General features: G+C 41.2%; 1 protein-coding gene across 1 annotated transcript in view; it reads left to right on the top strand.

Annotated features, from left to right (window-relative positions):
- LOC126162981 (thioredoxin domain-containing protein 11) overlaps positions 1 to 22,758 on the top strand; it is a 160,929-nt gene that overhangs the window by 104,391 nt on the left and 33,780 nt on the right. Inside the window, exon 6 of the mRNA XM_049919835.1 lies at positions 16,820 to 16,907. Coding sequence (XP_049775792.1) covers positions 16,820 to 16,907 — 88 coding nt within the window. The remainder of the gene's footprint in view (positions 1 to 16,819; positions 16,908 to 22,758) is intronic.

The raw sequence follows: 22,758 nt of genomic DNA on the forward strand, positions 1-22,758 counted from the left end.
GTTTCTACTGGACGTCCGTGAATTTACTCCACAAATAATTCATATTACATGCTTTTGGACTCTGAAAACTTTTGTTTGACTTGAAGAGTTAGCCCAAAATATTATACCATAAGACATTATTGAATGAAACTAGGCAAAGTATGCAAACTTTTTCATGTTTATGTCACCTATGTCAGCTAACACTCGAATTGCAAATACAGATTTGTTAAGGTGTTTCTGCAGTTCTTTGGTGTGCTCCTCCCAACTGAATTTATCATCAACTTGTAATCCCAGGAATTTAAGACTGCCAACCTCTTCTATCTGCTCTTCTTCATACTTTATGCATATGCTGGGTGGAAACCTCTTACAGGTTCTGAATTGCATATAGAGTGTCTTTTTGCAGTTTAATGTCAGTGAGTTGGCTTTAAACCATTTATTAATATTCATGAAAATATTATTAGCAGATCTTTCTAGAACTACACTCGACATACTATTTATTGCAATACTTGTGTCATCTGCAAACAAAACGAACTCTGCTTCTGGCAGTGTAACTGATGAGAGATCATTAATGTACGCAAGAAAAAGCAATGGCCCTAAGATGGATCCTTGTGGGACACCACATGTAATTTCTTCCCATTCTGATGATGACTGATGACTTAATTCACTAGTCCCTTGCACCGACACCCTTTGTTTCCTGTTAGCGAGGTATGACTTGAACCATTTTGCAGCACTGCCCGTGATTCCATAAAATTCTAATTTATTTACAAGGATGTTGTTGTTCACACAGTCAAATGCCTTTGACAAATCGCAGAAAATACCTGCTGCTTGTAATTTGTTATTTAACGAATTAAGTACATTTTCACTGTAGGTGTAAATAGCCTTCTCGATATCAGAACCCTTCATAAATTCAAACTGTGTTCTTGATAATATGTTGTTTGTGGTCAGATGGTTGAGAAGCTGACTGTACATTACTTTTTCTAAAATTTTTGAGAATGCTGGCAAAAGTGAAATCAGTCTGTAGTTTGATGGTATCTCTTTTTCCCCTTTCTTGAATAGAGGCTTAACATCTGCATATTTTAGCCAGTCAGGAAATGTCCCAGTTATAATTGACTGGTTACACAAGTAACTTAGAATTGTACCAAACTCACAAGAACATGCCTTAATTAACTTTGTTGGTATTTCATCATAACCACTAGAATGCTTTGTTTTTAAAGATTTTATTATGGAAGTTATTTCTTTTGGTGAAGTGAGTGACATATTCATGTACCTGAAGCTATTTGAAAAGGCTAGTTTCAGATATTCAAGGGCATTATTTACTGATCCTGACAATCCCATTCTATCAGTAATGGATATAAAGTACTTGTTAAATAGATTTGCTACACTATGCGCATCGGTTACTAATGTGTTATCTACCCTTAATGCTATTTGCTCCTGTTCCTTTCTGGTTCTACCTGTCTCCTCTTTCACTATATCCCATATTGTTTTTATTTTGTTCCCTGACATTGCTATTTTCTTCTCGCAGTGCATTTGTTTAGATGTCTGAATTACTTTTTTTTAAATATTTTACAGTATTCCTTGTATTTAGCTAAATCATCAGCATTGGAGCTATTCTTGGTCGACAGATACATTTCCCTTTTTGTCATACAGGAAATCTTTATTCCTTGTGTAATCCATGGTTTAATTTGAGTAACTTTTAGAGGAAAACAGTTTTCAAACATGGTACTGACATTGTTCATGAATGTGTTATATTTTTCATTCATGTCATGAGCACTATAAACATCTTTCCAGTTCATATCTTTGAGCAGTTTTCTAAAACACACAATTTTTGGTTGATTGACTACTCTCCTGTACTCAGATTTAGCAGACTTGATAATCTGCTTAGAATTTACATCTACAACAAGGAGCTGCATGTCATTATCTGATAGTCCATTTATTACAGGTTTTATGATATGATTTGGTTCCTTTGATTTGTCTATAAAAATATTAGCACTGGCTGTCCTTGAGGATTTAGTGATCCTAGTTGGAAAGTTTACAGTGTGAGTTAGATTGAAAGACGACATTACTAATTGCAGTAAATGTTTACTGGAAGAATGCATTAGAAAATCTGTGTTAAAGTCACCAGCAATCAAAATTTCTTTGTTTCTTCCTGTTAAATAACCCAAAAGATCTTCTAGATGATTTATGAATAGATTATAATTTCCTGCAGGTGCTCGGTAAATAGTTACTATTATATAGGATCTATTATGGAACTCTACTTCTGTTGCACATGCTTCTAGATGCTGCTCTAAACAGAATTTATTAATGTCAATGTTCTTGAATTTATGGCAGTTTTTAATAAATGTGGCAACTCCTCCTCCATCCATATCTACTCTGCAGAAGTAGGAAGCTAGCTTAAATCCTGAAATGTATAAAATATCTATAGCAGTGGTCACTTGATGTTCAGAGAGGCAATTCAGATGAATGCCTTTTTGGCTAAAAGCTTACTTGTTTGGCAGTTTTTGTTGTGCCTATCTGTGACTTAGCATCTTAGCAATATGGTGAGTAGCAAGTATCCTTTGTATAATATTGTCATTATTTCATCCAGAATTAGCCATTGTTTGACTATGCATTTCGTTGTTGTAAAAAGTCCCATGACTGAGCAATATGTTGTATTAAATAGACCATTGAACCACCCACAAATGGCATGGCACCAGATCATTGAGCACATTGATGCATCATTGTGTTCATGCATTTTTTGTTTTACAAACAGGTTCTTACACACATTATCTTTCCAAACTGGACTTCGCCACATGATGCACATCTCAAGTAACTGAAAATTGGTTACATTTTCGATATTTATATATAGAAAACAAAGCCATTTCAAATTATCTCTGATAAAATAATTCATCCATTTATTAAGTAATTTTCCATTTTGAGGCAGAATTCATTTGCATTTATTGCAAAATGCAAATTTTTCCAGTCCCTAATAATAACGCTCATGTCCAAGATACTAATGAGTAATCTACAACAAAATGGAAAAGAAAATTAGGGACATGTTAGATAATGGTCAGTTCACCATTAGGAATAATAAAAGTATGAGGGAGACAGTTATGGCACTGTGCTTGGTAACAGAGGCAAGACAGAAGAAAATAAAGGATTTCTCAACCCATAAACATTATTTGTCTATGTAAAATTAGCAAGACTTTGAAATTCTCAGAAAAATGCATACAAGCTATGGGGAAAGATGGGATAAAATGTACAAGAATCAAGAGGGAACAATAACAATGGAAGACTAAGAGAAAAATGCTCAGATTAAAAAGGGTGTAAGAAAGGGATACAGGTTTCCTTATCAATGATGGAAGTAAAAGAAAAGTGCAGGAACAGGATTAAAATTCAGGATGAAAGGATATCAGTGGTAAGATTCACTGATGGCATCGCTATCCTTGGTGATAATAAGTAAGAATTACTGGACTTGTTGAATGAAATAAACAGTCTAATGATCACAGTAGCAATCAATCACAAAACCCAATTAGATGTGCTGTCTATTCTGATCACTGTTGTCAGATCATCCAGCTATGGCAGGCAGTGGCTACAAGCCAACTACAGATGACTCCTGCAGCCAATAACCTAACAATTGTAATTTGTTTTTGTTGTCTGATTTGTTTTTCTATACAAAGAGTTTATTTGGTGCTACAGAATATGTGAAACTTCTAGTAGAAGTGCAGGAGAGCATGGTTGCTAAGTGGAGACTTCAGTGATCTGCTCATGTTTTGTGTGGTCAGGCACCTGAGTTTGTGTGCCCAGTGTAGGAATATTTTGAGGAGAAGAGAGGCAATGATACGACTCTACTTCCTCTAATGAAGATAGTCAAAATAACTGCAAAAGCTTTGAAGATTCATAAAAGCACTGTAGTTAAAGTTTATAGGGTAAATACTGTGCTGAACATTAAGGAAATGGTCCATCATAAAAAATACTGCATGTTACTTGTTGCGAGACTGAATTTTTCAGTGGCAGCTAGACAGTTATGTTAACAGTTGTCAGGACAGTGATTTCAGCTTTAAAAAAATTAATTGATGGAAAATTATAATGCATAGCAATTCACATTGTTGTGTAACATTGCGGCATTTTAAGAGACATCGTTAAGGTATCATTTGAAGACGTTTTGTGGCCCATCAGAATTGTTAGAGGAAGCAGTGATGCAAATTACACAAGAGAAGTGGAGTAATGTTGTGTGCCACACAGAAATAGTCATTAAAGAGACTTGGAAAAGTGAAGTGAGTGCATAAAGTAGTATTGAAAATATAATTATATCCTTGGGCAATTCCAGTGACTCTTCCACAGACCATAGCACAGATAATGGATAATGTTGAGGAAGTGACTCTGAACTAAGTGGCATTTATTCTTTGCCATAATTTGTCTTTCTTTACTGTTTGTAACCATGGTTTGTGTTACAAATTTTGAGTGAGTGGTGCTTACTGATCTTCCATAATAAATCTCATCTCAATAATTTCTTCTCTGCTGGACCCCCAGCATATATGAGGTCAAAATATGACATATAAAAATCTCATCTCATTACTTAGGAATACCCCTTTGTAGAAGTGTGACATACCGTATTTACTCGAATCTAAGCCGCACTTTTTTTTCGGTTTTTGTAATCCAAAAAACCGCCTGCAGCTTAGAATCGAGTGCAAAGTAAGCGGAAGTTCTGAAAAATTTGGTAGGTGCCGCCACAACTAACTTCCACCGTCGAATATATGTAGTGCTACACAGGCATGCTTTGCAGGCACAAAGATAAATTTTGGCGCCAAAATCTCTGCGTCAGTAAATAAATTAAAAATAGGTGAAAGACGAGCTTTTTGCTCCTCCCCGATTTTCGACCACTACATTTTCATAAATTATACAACGAAGTAAATACAAATTCCGTATTGTTCATCTTCGAATGTAGCAGCATTTCAATGTACTACGAAAATCCGACTGGCAAGACTGTTTAGGATGTTTGTCAATATGGCCAACTCTACGTTCTGAATTTTTTCATACCTGTGAGAAGAGATGGTTGCTAACAGGAACTTTTATGAATTGTGAATCACATGCAGTATTCCCTTCACCGTAAGAATAATTCGAATATAAACATTTTGCCATGCATTTGTTTCATGTTTGCTGCTATCTCATTTAAATCCTGTCTGCCTAATAAACTACGAAACTAGAGTGAGACAACAGCAAACGCGGAAGAATATACATATCATGTCATGTTTATATTCATATTATTCGTATGCCTAATAGTGATACAGTCAGAAATGAAGCACGGCAATTGACTAGAGTTTTAAATCTACGATGACTCTAATTTCAGTGCAGAATGTTATGTACTAAAGAGGCGTCTGCAAAGATAAAGCGGCGGTAGCGCGCACAAAAGCAAGCCATGCTGCGAGCGCCGACAGGCCGTAAACACTCATTATCAGAATGCGACAAACAATGCATGACACAGTACAGTAATGCGTTTTCAGTTTAGAGTGACGTAAACACCCATAACAAAGAGAACGGCACTTATCAGATCAAAGAAAAATAAGCAATGAATTCAAACTAAACGAAGCACGTGAAAAAGGAAGGGTACCCGTATAAATACGGACGGAGCGCCTGACGCATAGCAATGGCTACCTGGTAAAGCTTAACTTCTAAGCTTACAACTCGAACCAAACAACTCTAGCTGTATCGCCATTCATTCGACCTAAATTGTGTCTCATATTACAATGGACCAACTTTGTTTCGATTTGGGGGTGCGGCCTAAAACTTTTATCTCCCCTTGAATTTCGAGTCTCAAATTTCAGGTGCGGCTTAGATTCAGGAAAATTTGTTTTCCTCGATTTCGAGTCTCATTTTTCGGGTGCGGCTTAGATTCGAGTAAATACGGTACTACATACAGACTACAGTGATTGGTAAGTACTTACGCAGTTTACATTAGACATAGTATCAAATACATGAACTAAATGTGAATGATATTAATTAAGTAAAAGAAACTGCACATACAGTAGATTTTGTTGAGGTATACAAATAAAAGGAAAACGGTATCATTTTGTATACACGAGTCTGTTCGTTAAACGACAAGGATGTTATGATAATGTTAAGCGAAGTAAGTACTGCATGTTAAGAGAAAGTGTGAGAAGATAGTCAGTACAGAACCACACAGCTGTCATTGTTAAGAGCGATAATGCCACACAAGTGCCAGCGAACTGACAGCATTGCCCCCTTCCATGCTGAACTGTGCTTTGCTGTCAATCACTTTGTTATTTTGATCCAAGTATAGTAGCAGAAATGAGATTAGTGATAATCATAGCATAAAAATTAGGAACCACCTAGTAGACCAAGTGTAAGAGTTCTGCTACCTTGACAGCAAAATACCACTTGAGGAATTTAAAAAGTAAATTAGCAGAGGTAACTAGAGCAGTCCACTAAAAGAAGTCTTCTAGATTGAACTTGGGGCTTAAATTTGAGGAAAAAATTCTAGAATGTACACTTGGAGCACAGCATTGTATGGAAATGACTCATATAGTGAGAGGAAACCAGAAAAGAACAGAACTGAAGGATTTGAGATGTGGTGCTACAGAAGGATGCTGGAAATTAAGTGGACTGTTAAGAGAATGAGAAGTTTCTCACAGAATCAGTAAAGAAAGGGATTTGGACAATACTAACCAAAAGGTATAACAGGATGATACGAGATGTTTTAAGCCATCAGAGGTAACTTTCTCATTGATAGAGAGAGCCTTAGAGGACAAAAACTATAGGAAAAAAGGAAATTAGAATATATCCAACAAATAACAGGTCATTGGATGTAGGAGAAGAGTGACACAGGAGGGAAAATTGAAGTATGCCCTCAAACCAGTCAGGAAACTGATGACCCAGAAGAGTTTTTCTCACTAATTTCTGGCAGTTTGTCATATTTGTTACATATGTTTACCCTTTAATTCCCTTGTTGCAGTGCAGCAATTGTTTATTGTACAGCACTCTCAGTAACAAAGTTTTGCCAGCACTAAGCAAAATAAATTAATGCTGTTGATGTTTCCTTTGATGATTTGGGTACAGTCTATTTGCAACAGACACAAATAATCAACTAAATGCAACAAAAGAATTTTCAGATATTGTTAAGTTTGAGGACACCCAGGAGTACTGTTCAAGGATAAAAGGTGAAATGAAGTTTTTTTAAATTGGTGTGTCATGTATTTACCATGCAGCCAGCCCCTTGTAAAATAAGTGATTAAGAAAAGTAGTGTGTATAAGGACATAGTAGCAGATAACAAAAACAAGATTGATACAGTCACATGAGAAAACAGAATTGTGCAAGTTTCAACAGCACATCAACATCCCACTTAAAGACATTTGGTTCATGTAGTAACAGTCACACAGTCATACAGGTCAAAAGAATGCCATATTATGTAAACTGACAGTCTTAGTGCAGTGGATAAGTGATGCTGATAGCCTCTACTGTAAACTACATGGGCTCTGTACAGCATTCTGTGTTGTGCAGTAATAACTTAGTTATATGGTCTTTAGAGAAGATCAGCATCAGAACCCAGCAGTTTCATTGTTGTGAAGAGGACCTCTGAAGGATGATCATGTTGCATCCTTGTTAGCCGGTTCTATGTTATCTCATTGTCCCTGTAGAACTATACCATGGGAAGCAAGGAGCGGATGTTGGTTGGTGGCCGGTATCCTTGTCCTATAACACAGACTGCATGCAATTAATAACTGGGTTCTTTATTCATAAAGAAAGAGCTACTTAACTTAAGCTTCCATGTGCTGTGCTACAAGTGCTCTTCTGTGCAGTCCACTAGCCTCAATGCTGTTGCAGTAGAAGTCCACTATGTTCACTGTAAGGTTGCAATGTGCTGCCTGTCTCTGTGCTAGAGGCTAAGTCTGCAGTTCTGTCACAGCGACACACTGGAACTTCACAGCATACAGACTCAAACTAACTGTCGTAACAGGCTTGAACTAACTAACTGACTAACTAGCTAACTAACTGAATGGCCCTCTGGTCCGTGGCGGCGATGCTAAATACTGGTGCCCAAGAGGACGTTGGTGGCATGTCTCCAGTGAGTCTCAGTCAATCTCTCATAACCTCTATGCCGCATGGTGTGCTGGCACCAGCTTTCGCCAGCACATGCCTCTCCCCCAAAATGCTGCACCGTTGTTGTGTAGTGAGCCTGCGAACAACGACGGGGAGGGAGGCAGGGCACTGGATGTTGAGATAGGCTGGAAGCCATGACTGTGGAGGACGGCATTCTCCTGACCATACCACCATCTGGCTTACGAGGCAACAGAAACATCCTCCAGAAAACTGCTGCCAGGGCACACGTCCAGGCCTGAGGGCGTGTGCTGGGTTGATGATGGCAATTGTGATGGCGGGTCCATGTCCATGGGGTCGGTGAGCAGGGAGGGCAGGGGCAAGGGCACATCGTCCATCCGCTCCTCCTGGGATGTCCTGGTGGCACCAGTGGGCGCTGCAAAGGCCACATGGTCCTGCATTGCCATGTATCTGGGGGAAGAAAAGCAGTAGAATCTCAGGGCAAGTGACATGCACGAATTTGGTTCTGATGGCAACAATGCAAACCATCGGGACCTGCAATAAAGTACGTATAAGAAACAATGCGTTCCTGGATCATGCCTCTTTCCCACCACTGATGATTGCCATAAACCCTGTAAAGAACAAGATCGTGCAGCGTAAAACGGTACTTGCGGACCATTGGCTTCACTAGATGCTGCGATGGGTGTAGCAAATGTATCAGTGTCGGATGGTGGCGGCCATGCAGAAGTTCCACTGGTGATGGTCTGTCTCATGAGTGGGAGCAATAGGAGGCGAGAAAGAGTTGCAACGCTTGTTTCCATGTGTGGGTGGTGTGAAGCTTGGCCATCTGTTGCTTGAAAGTGCATACAAAGCTTTTGCTTATCCGTTGGACTAAGGGTGAAACGGAGCATTTGTTAGGTGACAAGTGCCATTGTGTTCACAAAATTGTTCAAAAACATGTGAAGTGAACTGTGGTCTGTTGTCTGACACAAGTACTTCTGCAAACTTTCTATGCAAAATATGAAGGACAATGTTTGAATGGTGCTGCGTGATGCAGTAGAAGCCATAGGCACTGCAAATGGAAACTTGCTAAAAGAGTCTACCACTATGAGCCAATGAGTGTTCGAAAATGGTCCTGCAAAGTCTATGTGCACTCGTTGTGATAGCGACTGTGTCTTAGGCCAAGCTCAGAATGTTGTGGCAGAGCGGACTGGTTCTCCGTGCATGTGTGACACTATGACGCCATTGGTTGCTTGTGGGCGTCTGTGCCCTCCCGAGTACAGTGCTGGCACGCAATTATTTAGTACGAAAAATTCCCCAATGACCTTGATGGAGCAATCGCAACACCCCCTTTGGCAACACTTTGGGAATAAGCACACAGGATTGTCCACTGTTATTTTGAATTAGAATCACACCCTGTTGAACTGAAAGACTATGTTGACATGCAAAATATGAGCACACAACTGAGTTCTGGATACTTTTCAGTGAACATGGCCAAGACATGCAAATGTAATGCAACAAAATCATGAGGTCTGAGTCTGTTTCCATGGCCTGTGCAATTTTTCTCTAGTTTAAGGGAAAAGATTTCAGCAATTCAGAGTCATACGCATTGGTTTGGTAACAAGTTGCGGCAGGTGCATCGAAATCAGAGTCTGTGCCAATCAGAAGGTGAATGTGGTGTCTGCATTGCCATACTTTGCCGTAGGTCTGTACACAATTTTATACCGATAGTGCGAAAGGAACAAAGCCCAGCATTGCAATTTTTGACCAGTGCGCATAGGAACTGGCTTTGATGGATGAAACAAGGACTGCAAAGGCTTGTGATTTGTCACTAAGCAAGGCATGTTTGAGTTTCTGAAATGCTTCTTGACACTTGAGTCCACACAAAAGGTACATTTTTGCATCGCAAACAATACAATGGAGTTGTTATCTAAGTGGCATTTGGTATGAATTGAATGTAGTACATCTTTTTGCCTACTACTGACTGCAGTTCAGACACATTGTGAGGAACAGGCAGGTCACGAATTGCAAGCAAATGAGATTGGAGGAGGTGCACATCCTGACTCTTTATCACCTAAGTAGTGTAGTTCAGTTTGAAAAAAAGTCACTCTTTTTGAGATGAAACTTGAGTCTTGCTTCTGAAAACACTCGAAAAAGAGTATATAAATTGGCAGTGTGTTCCTCAGGTGTATGACCAGAGACAACAATATCATCTAGGTAGTTTGAATAAAATGGCACTTTTGCAGTCAGCTGTTCTAAGTAACGTTGAAAAATGGCGGGTGTGGAAGCAATGTCGAAGGGCGAGCACAAATATTGGAACAGTCCTAAGTGTGTGTTTACAACAGACACTTTCTGTGATTCTTCATCCAATGGAATTTGTAAATAGGCATCACACGTATCAATTGTAGAAAAGTAACCTCCTACACTGAGCCTTTCCATCCTCAGGGCGAGGTAACAGATAAGTGTCAACTACTGTCTGTGGGTTGACTGTAGACTTGAAGTCAACACAAATGTGAATGCAACCAGAAGGCTTAGGCAACAAAATGAGAGGGCTTGCCCATTGACTAGCTTGAATGGAGCAGTTACACCATTATCTTGCAAATCTTTCAATTCACTGACTACTTTGTGTCTTAAAGCAATTGACATGGGATGGGCCTGGAAAAGCTTGTCTGTGCATCATCTTTCAATGTAACATGCACTACAAAGTTATTAGCTTTTCCCATTCCTTCTGAAAATAGTTCAGAAAATTCTTTGAGCAACCTAGCGACACTGTCTTTTGGATCACAGGTAGATATGGAAAGATTATTTTCTTGGATGCTAAGACCAAACAAATCAAAGGCATCTAAACCAAATATGTTCTCACTGTCTCTTAATTTCAACACAATAAAATTCACTGTCCTAGAGTGAGATTTGTAAGTGGCAGGCAAACTACACTGTCCAAGCACTGGAATTTCCTGTCTGTTGTGAGCAGTGAGGTACTAGCTTGATTTAGAAAGGCATGGTGAGCCTAACTGTTAATACATGGCATGATTAACCAAAGTGACTGATGCACCTGTGTCTAATGAAAGTTCACACGACGGCCAGCAATGCGTATAATGCAAAAAATAGTTTCCACATGAGTAACATGTTGCGTTACGTGATGGGCAATCTTGTCTTTTATGGCGAACAAAACATCTAGGGCAAGACTTCACTATGTTCACAGGTCTGTTTACATGTTTCTGTGACTGTCCGTGGGGCTGTGTATGCACTCGCTGTTGTGGCTGCTTGGTGTGGTTGTGAGCAAGGGGCGACTTGACCCAACAAATTGGAGCCTGGTCAAACATATCAGCCGCCATGGCACCCAAGTCATATTGCTCTAAGATTTGCAACACTTGAGAAAGTGAAGGATCAGAGTACTTTAGGCTCTGTTCCCATATTCTACTGTCGGGGACATTGATTGTTGTAGCATCCCTATTCATTAAATCACTGTAAAAGTTGTCACAACTACACTTAGAAATTTATGCTTCCTACTCATATCCGTTGATTCTGTACACCACTGACAGTACGTCTGTTTTGGCTTTTTCTGTAAGCGACAGAACTGATATCTGGCTGCAGCAACTTGAAGTTGCTGGTCATAGTACTTGGTTAATGCAGTGAGTACTTCGTCTTAAGTGAGTTCGTTGGGAGATGCAGTTAGGAATAGTTTTTGTGTTAACCTGAACACTGGGGACCCAGCAATCGAAAGAAAGTATTGTAGCATTACAGTACCTTGATCTCGATGAACTGCACAATGAGCTTGGATCTGTGTCAGGTAATCATGCTATTCCTCTTCTGTGTTGTTAAATTGCCGGAACAGTGGAATGTTGGTCAGCGGCACTTGTTGGGTTTGTCGATCGGCTGGTCGGTTGGCTATTGGTTTTGTGCGGCTGGCACTGCTTATGCAGCCAGGAGTTGTTGTACCATCATCAGTGTGAGGGCAGGGGTGGACGGAGTGGAGTAGCTGTGGTTTGCACAATTACATTATAGAAAAAAAGCAAGTAAAACCGTTGAAAAGAGAAAATAGATTAGTTCTGCAGCTCTCGTCTTGGAATAAGTGCAAGAACACAACAAAAATTTAGCAAATACTTGAATACAATCATCTCTGCAATCTGAAATACAAGAGAAGCAAGTAAATTCTTCGTCGCTGAAGGATTCTCGTCACTACTGTTGCATCCTTGTTAGCTGCTTTTACTTCATCTCGTTGTCTCTGTAGAGCTGTACCTTGGGAAGCAAGGAGAGGATGTAGGTTGGTGGCCAGTATCCTCAACTAACCAACTAACTAACTAACTGGCTCATGGCAGTGGTCCTAAATACTGGCGGCCGAGGGGTCGTTGGTAGTGCGTTTCCACGAGTCTGTCGTTGGCCTTGATCGATTTCTTGTAACCTCTATGCCGCATGGTGTGCTGGCACCAGCTTACGCCAGCACATATCAGAACAATGATTTTGTTTTATTGTTACTTTTAATGTTACAAATAGTTTTTCCAAGCGATCTTGATTGTCATATATTTATCATATTTCAGGATTAGGTATCAGGAATAGTATCAAACAGAAATGATAATAAACTAAATTGAATTTACTCTTCCTTTAATTATACCAAGGTCAGACCTTTATCAGCCAGACAGAAATTAAAAAAAAAATAATACTCTTTGCATTGATTCATTCATCTAGTATAGTTACAACTAAGCATAATGCAATCTGTACTCCCGGTGCTTACTGCAGACAAAAATCTCTGGTGTTAAATGCAGCCCAATTGCTTGCGCGTCAAATAATATTTGTTGTTGTTATGGTCTTCAGTCTTGAGACTGGTTTGATGCAGCTCTCCATGCTACTCTATCCTGTGCAAGCTGCTTCATCTCCCAGTACCTACTGCAACCTACATCCTTCTGAATCTGCTTAGTGTATTCATCTCTTGGTCTCCCTCTACGATTTTTACCCTCCACGCTGCCCTCCAATACTAAATTGGTGATCCCTTGATGCCTCAGAACATGTCCTACCAACCGATCCCTTCTTCTGGTCAAGTTGTGCCACAAACTTCTCTTCTCCCCAATCCAATTCAATACTTCCTCATTAGTTATGTGATCTACCCATCTAATCTTCAGCATTCTTCTGTAGCACCACATTTCGAAAGCTTCTATTCTCTTCTTGTCCAAACTATTTATCGTCCATGTTTCACTTCCATACATGGCTACACTCCATACAAATACTTTCAGAAACGACTTCCTGACACTTAAATCTATACTCTATGTTAACAAATTTCTCTTCTTCAGAAACGCTTTCCTTGCCATTGCCAGTCTACATTTTATATCCTCTCTACTTCGACCATCATCAGTTATTTTGCTCCCCAAATAGCAGAACTCCTTTACTACTTGAAGTGTCTCATTTCCTAATCTAATTCCCTCAGCATCACCCGACTTAATTCGACTACATTCCATTATCCTCGTTTTGGTTTTGTTGATGTTCATCTTATATCCTCCTTTCAAGACACTGTCCATTCCATTCAACTGCTCTTGCAAGTCCTTTGCTGTCTCTGACAGAATTACAATGTCATCTGCGAACCTCAAAGTTTTTATTTCTTCTCCAAGGATTTTAATACCTACTCTGAATTTTTCTTTTGTTTCCTTTACTGCTTGCTCAATATACAGATTGAATAACATCGGGGAGAGGCTACAACCCTGTCTTACTCCCTTCCCAACCACTGCTTCCCTTTCATGTCCCTCGACTCTTATAACTGCCGTCAAATAATATACTATGAATATAATAGAGGTAAACATTCCACGTGGGAAAAATATATCTAAAAACAAAGCTGATGTGACTTACCAAACGAAAGTGCTGGCAGGTCGATAGACACACAAACAAACACAAACATACACACAAAATTCAAGCTTTCGCAACAAACGCTTGCTTCATCAGGAAAGAGGGAAGGAGAGGGAAAGACAAAAGGATGTGGGTTTTAAGGGAGAGGGTAAGGAGTCATTCCAATCCCGGGAGCGGAAAGACTTACCTTAGGGGGGCAAAAGGACAGGTATACACTCGCGTACGCACACACACACACACACATATCCATCCGCACATACACCTCTGTGTGGATGGATATGTGTGTGTGTGCGAGTGTATACCTGTCCTTTTTCCCCCCTAAGGTAAGTCTTTCCGCTCCCGGGATTGGAATGACTCCTAACCCTCTCCCTTAAAACCCACATCCTTTCGTCTTTCCCTCTCCTTCCCTCTTTCCTGATGAAGCAACCGTTTGTTGCGAAAGCTTGAATTTTGTGTGTATGTTTGTGTTTGTTTGTGTGTCTATCGACCTGCCAGCACTTTCGTTTGGTAAATAATACACTATTTAACTTTTTTGTGTGAATTTTTTCAGCTTACTATAAGATACAGTGTGAGAGGACTTACAGTGCCCCGTGATTATGGTCTCATAGTGTGTGATTTGTTTTTTTAATTTCTGGAGATGTACTTTTTTGTTATAGAAATATTTGGAGAATTGATATTCCATCTCAGGCGTTATGGTAGAATGACTTCTTAGAAGTATTTACGTTTTGGATTTTATCAAATTTTCCAAAAAAAATTATGGTGTTTTAAGTATGTGCAGATGTTAATTTTGGACTGTGTTTTTTAATGTAGATTAGTAGTAGGCCCATTTAAATTTTATAAGATTTTCATGAATAATGCCTGAATTTATGCCTCTCACAAAAATTACTAGATCGTTAACAGACTGATTTGGTGATGTACACCCCATTACACTACTTACACATTTTTACATCCCTGTGAATATTTAAAATTTTTATTGGATTCATGAGACAGACATGATCAAAATTATGCAGTGTATTTCATTCCTTTCTGTACATACTTTGATGAGCCGAAACATAATGTCCTTTTGCATAACAGTGTGTTGGTCCACCTTTGGAATAAGATTCTGCATGACATGGATTTGACAAGTCCTGTGGAAGGTTTCTGGAGGTATGTGGCACCTTGTATATACACACAGCCGCACAATTCCTATAAATTACAAGCCGGTCGTGGTGACCAAAACATCAACTAGAGTTATGATCATGCTAGAACCACTGTAGCAATATTCTGGCCTTGCAATGTGGACAGTTATCTTGCTGGAAGATGTCCTCGCCATTGGGGAAGACATAAAGTGTGAAGGGCTGTGGTGCTCCATGATAATGCTCCCATAGTCTACATTTCCATGTTGTCTTCTGTTACGACCACAGCTCTCATGGGATTAAATGTTCGCCGTAGCATAATAGTGCCCCCACAGCCCTGTGTAGGAGTGGCCACACATATTTTTAGCAGGCATTTTCCTAGATGGCAGTGTATTTGGACACAACCATCGACATGGTCTAAGAAAAAAATGTGATTCATTTGACCAGATTACATGTTTCTATTGATCTACAGACCAATCTCAGGGATGCTGTGCCCACTGAAAATGTAATTGGTGGTATTTTTGGGTCAAGAAGGGTACACATATGGGTCACCTGCTGTGGAACACCATGTCCAACAATATGTGCTGGACGCAATGCTTCAGAACACTTGTACTTCCATCAGAATTGTACTCTGTCGTGAGATATTCCACAGATCACCATCTACGCTTCTTTACAGAATGGGCAATCCTCCGACATCCATGTTCTGTGATGAGACTTGGATGTTCAATACATTGTCTCTACTCGTGATTTCACTGTCCTTCAGCCATTTTCCATATGCTCATGAGAGTACCATGTGAACAGACAACCACCTTTGTCATTCCTGAAATGCTTGTTCCCAGGTGCCAATCTGTAACAATCTTTGTCAGAGTCTCTTATGTCAATGGATTTCTCCATTTTCAGCCTTTATTGTTGTTAGAATTATTTCCCGTTCGTCTCTGTTCTGCTTATGTACTTTTCTTATTGTGTCGTGTGTGCAATGTTACGAGGTGGCATTCAGCCTCGTGGTGGGTGATGGCCATAACCTTCTGATTCATCAGTGTACTAGTTCATATAGAACTTTTCTGTTAAGGCAATTAAAGTTCTTCAGCCCTTTCCTTGTCTCTTCTTCTAACAGTCAGTGCCTCTGGATCTTCACATTGTAGTAGAAGTATCATTAAGCTTTCTGTGCAATTTAAAATTTGTTCTCAGTCTAATAGTTGTAGGATGATACAAGCTATTTCTTGTCAGAACATTTATTATCATTGATGCAGCAGAAGTTATGAAAATGCACTGTGTTTGATAGATAGTAAAAATCACTAAATTGTTGGAAGGACAAAAAAATCTTTTTAATTCAAATCCACAATATTAGCTTGAGAAAATGGTTTTTGTTTTTTTGTCCCATTTGTTATACATCTTGTAAAAAAGCTTTGTCTGTTATTGAAGTTGGCAAGTGTGATTGCCTCTTCTGATAAACAAAGGAAGAAATATAACTGAATAAATTTTACTAATTTTTATTTCTTGACCATTCAGGTCAGTGTCCTTTCAGTAATGTTACATTAAAAAGTGTTAAGTGTGACATGTCTGCATCTCGTGGTCGTGTGGTAGCGTTCTCGCTTCCCGCGCCCGGGTTCGATTCCCGGCGGGGTCAGGGATTTTCTCTGCCTCGTGATGACTGGGTGTTGTGTGATGTCCTTAGGTTAGTTAGGTTTAAGTAGTTCTAAGTTCTAGGGGACTAATGACCATAGATGTTAAGTCCCATAGTGCTCAGAGCCATTTGAACCATTAAGTGTGACGTATATAGTGTTAGTTTAAGTGGCACTTAAGATTTAATTCGACATCTATATTTTCTGGTTATATGTTTATTTACTTGTTTTGTTAACAGCTCAGAGAATTTGGCTTGGAGTATCACAACTGCAACAACAACACACAAGTTAATATGCTGATAGAAATGCTATCTGAACATCAGCAGGGTAAGTTCAAGTTTTGTTTTATCCTATGTTTGAAAAGAAAGAATTATTTCACTGCATTAGAAAAGGTCCTGCTTATACAGGGTGATTCAAAAAGAATACCACAACTTTAGGAATTTAAAACTCTGCAACGACAAAAGGCAGAGCTAAGCACTATCTGTCGGTGAATTAAGGGAGCTATAAAGTTTCATTTAGTTGTACATTTGTTCGCTTGAGGCGCTGTTGACTAGGCGTCAGCATCAGTTGATGCTAAGATGGCGACCGCTCAACAGAAAGTTTTTTGTGTTATTGAGTACGGCAGAAGTGAATCGACGATAATGGGGCACTGAGAATCTTCGGGAAACAACTCAGTATGAACGTGACTCGCCTAAGGTGAACGTTTTCTGTGCCATTTCAGCCAATAAAGTTTTTGGTCCCTTTTTCTTCGAAGGTGCTACTGTAACTGGACTACAGTATCTGGAGATGTTAGAGAATTGGCTGTTCCCTCAGCTCGAACAAGAAGCACAACAATTCATATTTCAGCAGGATGGAGCACCACCACATTGGCACTTATCTGTCCATAACTACCTGAACGTCAACTACCCGAGGCGATGGATCGGCCGCCAGGCAGCCCGTGACAGAGCACTTCATCACTGGCCTCCAAGAAGCCCTGATCTTACTCCCTGCGATTTTTTCTTATGGGGGTATGTTAAGGATATGGTGTTTCGGCCACCTCTCCCAGCCACCATTGATGATTTGAAACGAGAAATAACAGCAGCTATCCAAACTGTTACGCCTGATATGCTACAGAGAGTGTGGAACGAGTTGGAGTATCGGGTTGATATTGCTTGAGTGTCTGGAGGGGGCCATATTGAACATCTCTGAACTTGTTTTTGAGTGAAAAAAAAAACCTTTTTAAATACTCTTTGTAATGATGTATAACAGAAGGTTATATTATGTTTCTTTCATTAAATACACATTTTTAAAGTTGTGGTATTCTTTTTGAATCACCCTGTATTTATTTATTTATTTATTTATTGTTCCGTGGGACCAAATTAAGGAGAAGTCTCCATGGTCATGGAACGAGTCAATACATGAAATGATAACACGATAGTAGAAACAGATAAAATGAAATATAAAAAAAACATATTCAGGTGACAAGTCGTAAGTTTAAATTAAGAAAATCAACAATGTAACACTGGAATTTGCTTAATTTTTTAGCTCTTCCAGGAGCTCCTCGACAGAATAGAAGGAGTGAGCCATGAGGAAACTCTTCAGTTTAGACTTAAAAGAGTTTGAGCTACTGCTAAGATTTTTGAGTTCTTGTGGTAGATTATTGAACATGGATGCAGCAGAATACTGCACTCCTTTCTGCACAAGAGTCAAGGAAATGCATTCCACATGCAGATTGGATTTCTGCCTAGTATTAACTGAGTGAAAGCTGCTAACTCTTGGGAATAGGCTAATATTGCTAACAACAAATGACATTAAAGAAAATATATACTGTGAGGGCAATGTCAGAATTCCCAGACTATTGAATAGGGGTCGACAAGAGGTTCTCGAACTGCCCGTTTTTGAGCCAAAAATACCCTTTTTGAATCAGTAGACTTACCCCAAAAAATAATACCATACGACATAAGCGTATGAAAATATGCGAAGTAGACTACTTTTCGTATTGAAGTGTCACTTATTTCAGATACTGTTCTAATGGTAAATAAAGCAGCATTTAGTTTCTGAACAAGATCCTGGACATGGGCTTTCCACAACAGCTTACTATCTATCCGAACGCCTAGGAACTTGAACTGTTCCGTCTCGCTTGTAATATGCCCATTCTGTCTGATCAAAATATCGGTTCTTGTTGAATTGTGAGTCAGAAACTGTAAAAACTGAGTCTTACTGTGATTTAGCATCAAATTATTTTCCACAAGCCACGAACTTATTTCATGAACTACATTATTTGATACTGTTTCAATATTACACACAAGATCCTTCACTACCAAGCTGGTGTCATCAGCAAACAGAATTATTTTTGAATAACCTGTAATACTAGAAGGCATATCATTTATATAAATAAGAAACAGCAGTGGCCCCAGCACCGACCCTTGGCGAACGCCCCACTTAACAGTGCGCCATTGGGACTGAACATCACTACCACTCTCAATATTGCGGAGAATTACCCTCTGCTTTCTGTTCTTAAAGTAAGAGGCGAACCAATTGTAAGCTACTCCTCTTACTCCATAATGGTCCAACTTCTGCAGTAATATTTTGTGGTCAACATAGTCAAAAGCCTTCGTTAAATCAAAGAAAACACCTAGCATTCGCAACCTTTTATTTAATCCGCCCAAAACCTCAGAGAGAAAAGAGAATATAGCATTTTCAGTGGTTAAACCATTTCTAAAACCAAACTGAACAGTTGACAGCAAATTATGTGAATTAAAATGCTCCAATAACCTTGTATATACAACCTTCTCGATAACTTTAGCAAACACCGATGGCATAGAAATAGGTCTAAAATTGTCAACATTATCCCTGTCTCCCTTTTTATAAAGTGGCTTCACCACCGAGTACTTTAATCGGTCAGGAAACCGACCACTCCTAAAGGAAAAGTTACAGATATGGCTAAGTACTGGGATGACATCCATAGAACTGTTATAACCTTTAATTCATTAATAAATTGCGTGGATATACAAACGTAGAAACAATAGTGGGTTTCATGCTACCAACTCCGTTTCTGTCACTCAACTGCCGTGCCGTGACATGCGGCCGGCACCGTTCATAGCTAGGTGGCGCTCCCGCGCTCAGCCGAGCTGCGGAGCGCCTCTATCACCGTGTTTGCGTACTGACGTAGCGGCACTTTTAAATCTTATGGCACTGTCACAACACTTTTCCCCCTTGAAAAAAAAAAAAGACACTCACTTCCTTGGAGACACGGACAGTGCGGAGACATCCATGGCCTCTTGGGAGACCCCGAGAAGATCCCGCGGATAAACACGAGAATATGGTCTAAAATGTCCAGGACGGAAGCTTGTGCGTGGAACGTGCCTCCTGGATGAGATGATGGGTGAAAACTCCGGAGCAGCATCCATAGGTGTCGTGGACCTGGGGGTGTACTCCAGCGAGATGGGTCCCGGAGAAGGCGGCGTCGCGACTGGGGCCGGTTACAGCGTACGCGGAAGCGGCAGCGACGTTGGCTGCAGCGACACGCACGGGAGATCGGCAGCAGCGACAGGACTGGCTTCTCGGGCTGGTGGAGGCGAAAGAAGGGGCGGTGGCACCGGCGTGGCCACCACTCGTGGGCGCATCTGGTCGTAATGGCGAACAACCGTGCCGTCGTCCGTACGTATTTCACAAAGCCGGCGGCTGCGAAGAGCCTTGACCATCCCTGGAATCCATTTAGGGCGAGATCCATACCCTCGTGCCCACACGTCGGCGCCCACCGAGTATTTTCCCGCACTAGTGGACACAGTACTAGGCCTGACAGGGTGAAGCAGGTGCAGTAGAGTGCGCGGTTGGCGGCCATGCAAGAGTTCAGCAGGGCTGTGATCACCCAGAGGCGTGAAGCGATAAGAACTCAGAAATTGCAACAGAGCGTCATCAGTAGAAAAATCAGTAAGGAATTTTTTCATCTGGCTTTTAAAAGTGTGGACAAGGCGCTTGACCTCCCCATTCGATTGGGGATGGAAGGGCGGTGCTGTAACATGATGAATCCCTTGTCCAGTACAAAAATCAGGGAAGGCCTGCGAAGAGAACTGAGGGCCATTGTTTGTGACAATCGTGGATGGAAGACCTTCTAGCGCAAAGATTTTGGACAAAGCCAGCGTCGTCGCCGCAGTGGTGGGCGACGGACATCGAACCACAAACGGAAACTTCGAGAAGGCGTCAATCAACAGTAGCCAATAAGTGCCGAGGAAGGGGCCGGCAAAATCAGCATGCACCCGTTCCCATGGCTGCACCGGATCAGGCCACGGAGAGGGCATTGTATGGGGCGCAGCCAGTTGTTGAGCACACTGACCACACGCAGCGACCATGTGGGAGATGTCCGAATCGATACCGGGCCAATAAACATGCCTGCGGGCCAGGGACTTAGTCCGAGAAATCCCCCAATGGCCTTCATGCAATAGTTTGAGAACATCTTTGCGAAGAGAAGCTGGCACCATGACCCGTGGAGATGCGCCATCCGTGGCCAGAACAACAACACTCTCACGAACAGACAGACGAAGGCGCAGGGCATGGTAGTTGCGAAGGGGATCCGATGCCCGGCCCTTGGTCCTGTCCAGCCAACCCCGTTGAACAAAACCGATCACCTGATGCAGGACCGGGTCCCGCGCAGTAGCCGACGCGACCTGCGAACCTGTAAGCGGAAAACCCTCGACCGCACGACGTTCTTCCTCATCAATGTGGAAACAGAGTAGTTCATCTCAATTGAAAACCGGGTCGGGGCCCATCGGCAAACGCGTCAGCGTTGGCGTGCTGGGCCGTGGGGCGATAGTGAATCTCATAGTGAAAACGAGACAAGTATAAGGCCCAACGTTGCAGGCGGTGAGCTGCCTTATCCGGAAGCGACGCCGGGGGCTGAACAGAGAGACCAGCGGCTTGTGGTCGGTGATGAGGTGAAACTTAGAACCATACAAAAAAACGCTGAACTTTTTTAGAGCATAAATGATTTGAGAGTAACACCGTTGGGCATCGTTGAGGGTCTTGGAAGAACTGTGACTTGTCCAAATTGCACTTCAACCCAGCCGAATGCAGAACCCGAAATAATGAACGCAAATTGCGAAGGTGCTCCTCAGTGGAGGCCCCCATGACAACAATGTCATCCAGGTAGTTGATGCAGCCAGGAACGGAAGCCGTGAGCTGTTCCAAAAACCGCTGAAAAATGGCCGGCGCGCTAGCGACATCAAAAGGTAACCGCTGGTACTGATACAACCCACAAGGAGTGTTGATGATGAGAAATTCCTTGGAAGACTCATCCAACGGCAACTGATGGTATGCCTCTGATAAGTCAAGTTTGGAAAAGAACTGGCCCCCAGCGAGCTTGGTAAATAACTCCTCAGGACGGGGAAGAGGATAAGTGTCAATGAGGCTCTGAGCGTTGACAGTGGCTTTAAAATCGCCACACAATCGCAGACTCCCGTTTGGTTTAGAAACCACCACGATTGGCGATGCCCATTCGCTGGAGGTAACAGGAAGGAGAATCCCTGAAGCTGTTAACCTGTCTATCTCAGCCTTGACAGGTGCACGCAACGCCATCGGAATAGGGCGTGCCCGGAAAAACTTACGGCGAGCTGTAGGTTTTGGCATGATCCAGACCAGCAGAGAACACGGACGAGAATTCAGAACACAATCCATCCAGCTGTTGATACGGAATATCCTCAGATATGAGGTGCACATCATCATCAATGGAGAACCCAAACAACTGGAAAGCATCATAACCGAACAGATTTTCAGTGCCCGCATGATCCACCACATAAAACGTGAGGGGCCTAACAACAGACTTGTAGGCAGTGGAAGCATCAAACTGGCCAATGATAGGGATTTTCTGCTTATTATAAGTTCGCAAATTTCGCGTAACTGGAGACAAGGGAGGGGAGCCCAACTCCAAATACGTGCGAGAATTAATGAGAGTTACTGCAGAGCCAGTGTCCACTTGCATGCGAATGTCTTTATCCAGAACACGAACAGTAGCAAACAACTTATTTGTTTGAGAAAGCACACAGTTAACATCCATGTCCGATGCCTCGTCCTCGTCGACAGGAACTTTAGGGGACTGACACACAGAAGCAATGTGGCCTTTTTTCCTACATGAATTACACGTGGCCCAACGTTTTGGACACGCGGCCCTGTCATGCTGTACGAAACAACGTGGACAAGAAGG

This window comes from Schistocerca cancellata, chromosome 2, assembly GCF_023864275.1.
Source record: "Schistocerca cancellata isolate TAMUIC-IGC-003103 chromosome 2, iqSchCanc2.1, whole genome shotgun sequence".
Taxonomy (NCBI): domain Eukaryota; kingdom Metazoa; phylum Arthropoda; class Insecta; order Orthoptera; family Acrididae; genus Schistocerca; species Schistocerca cancellata.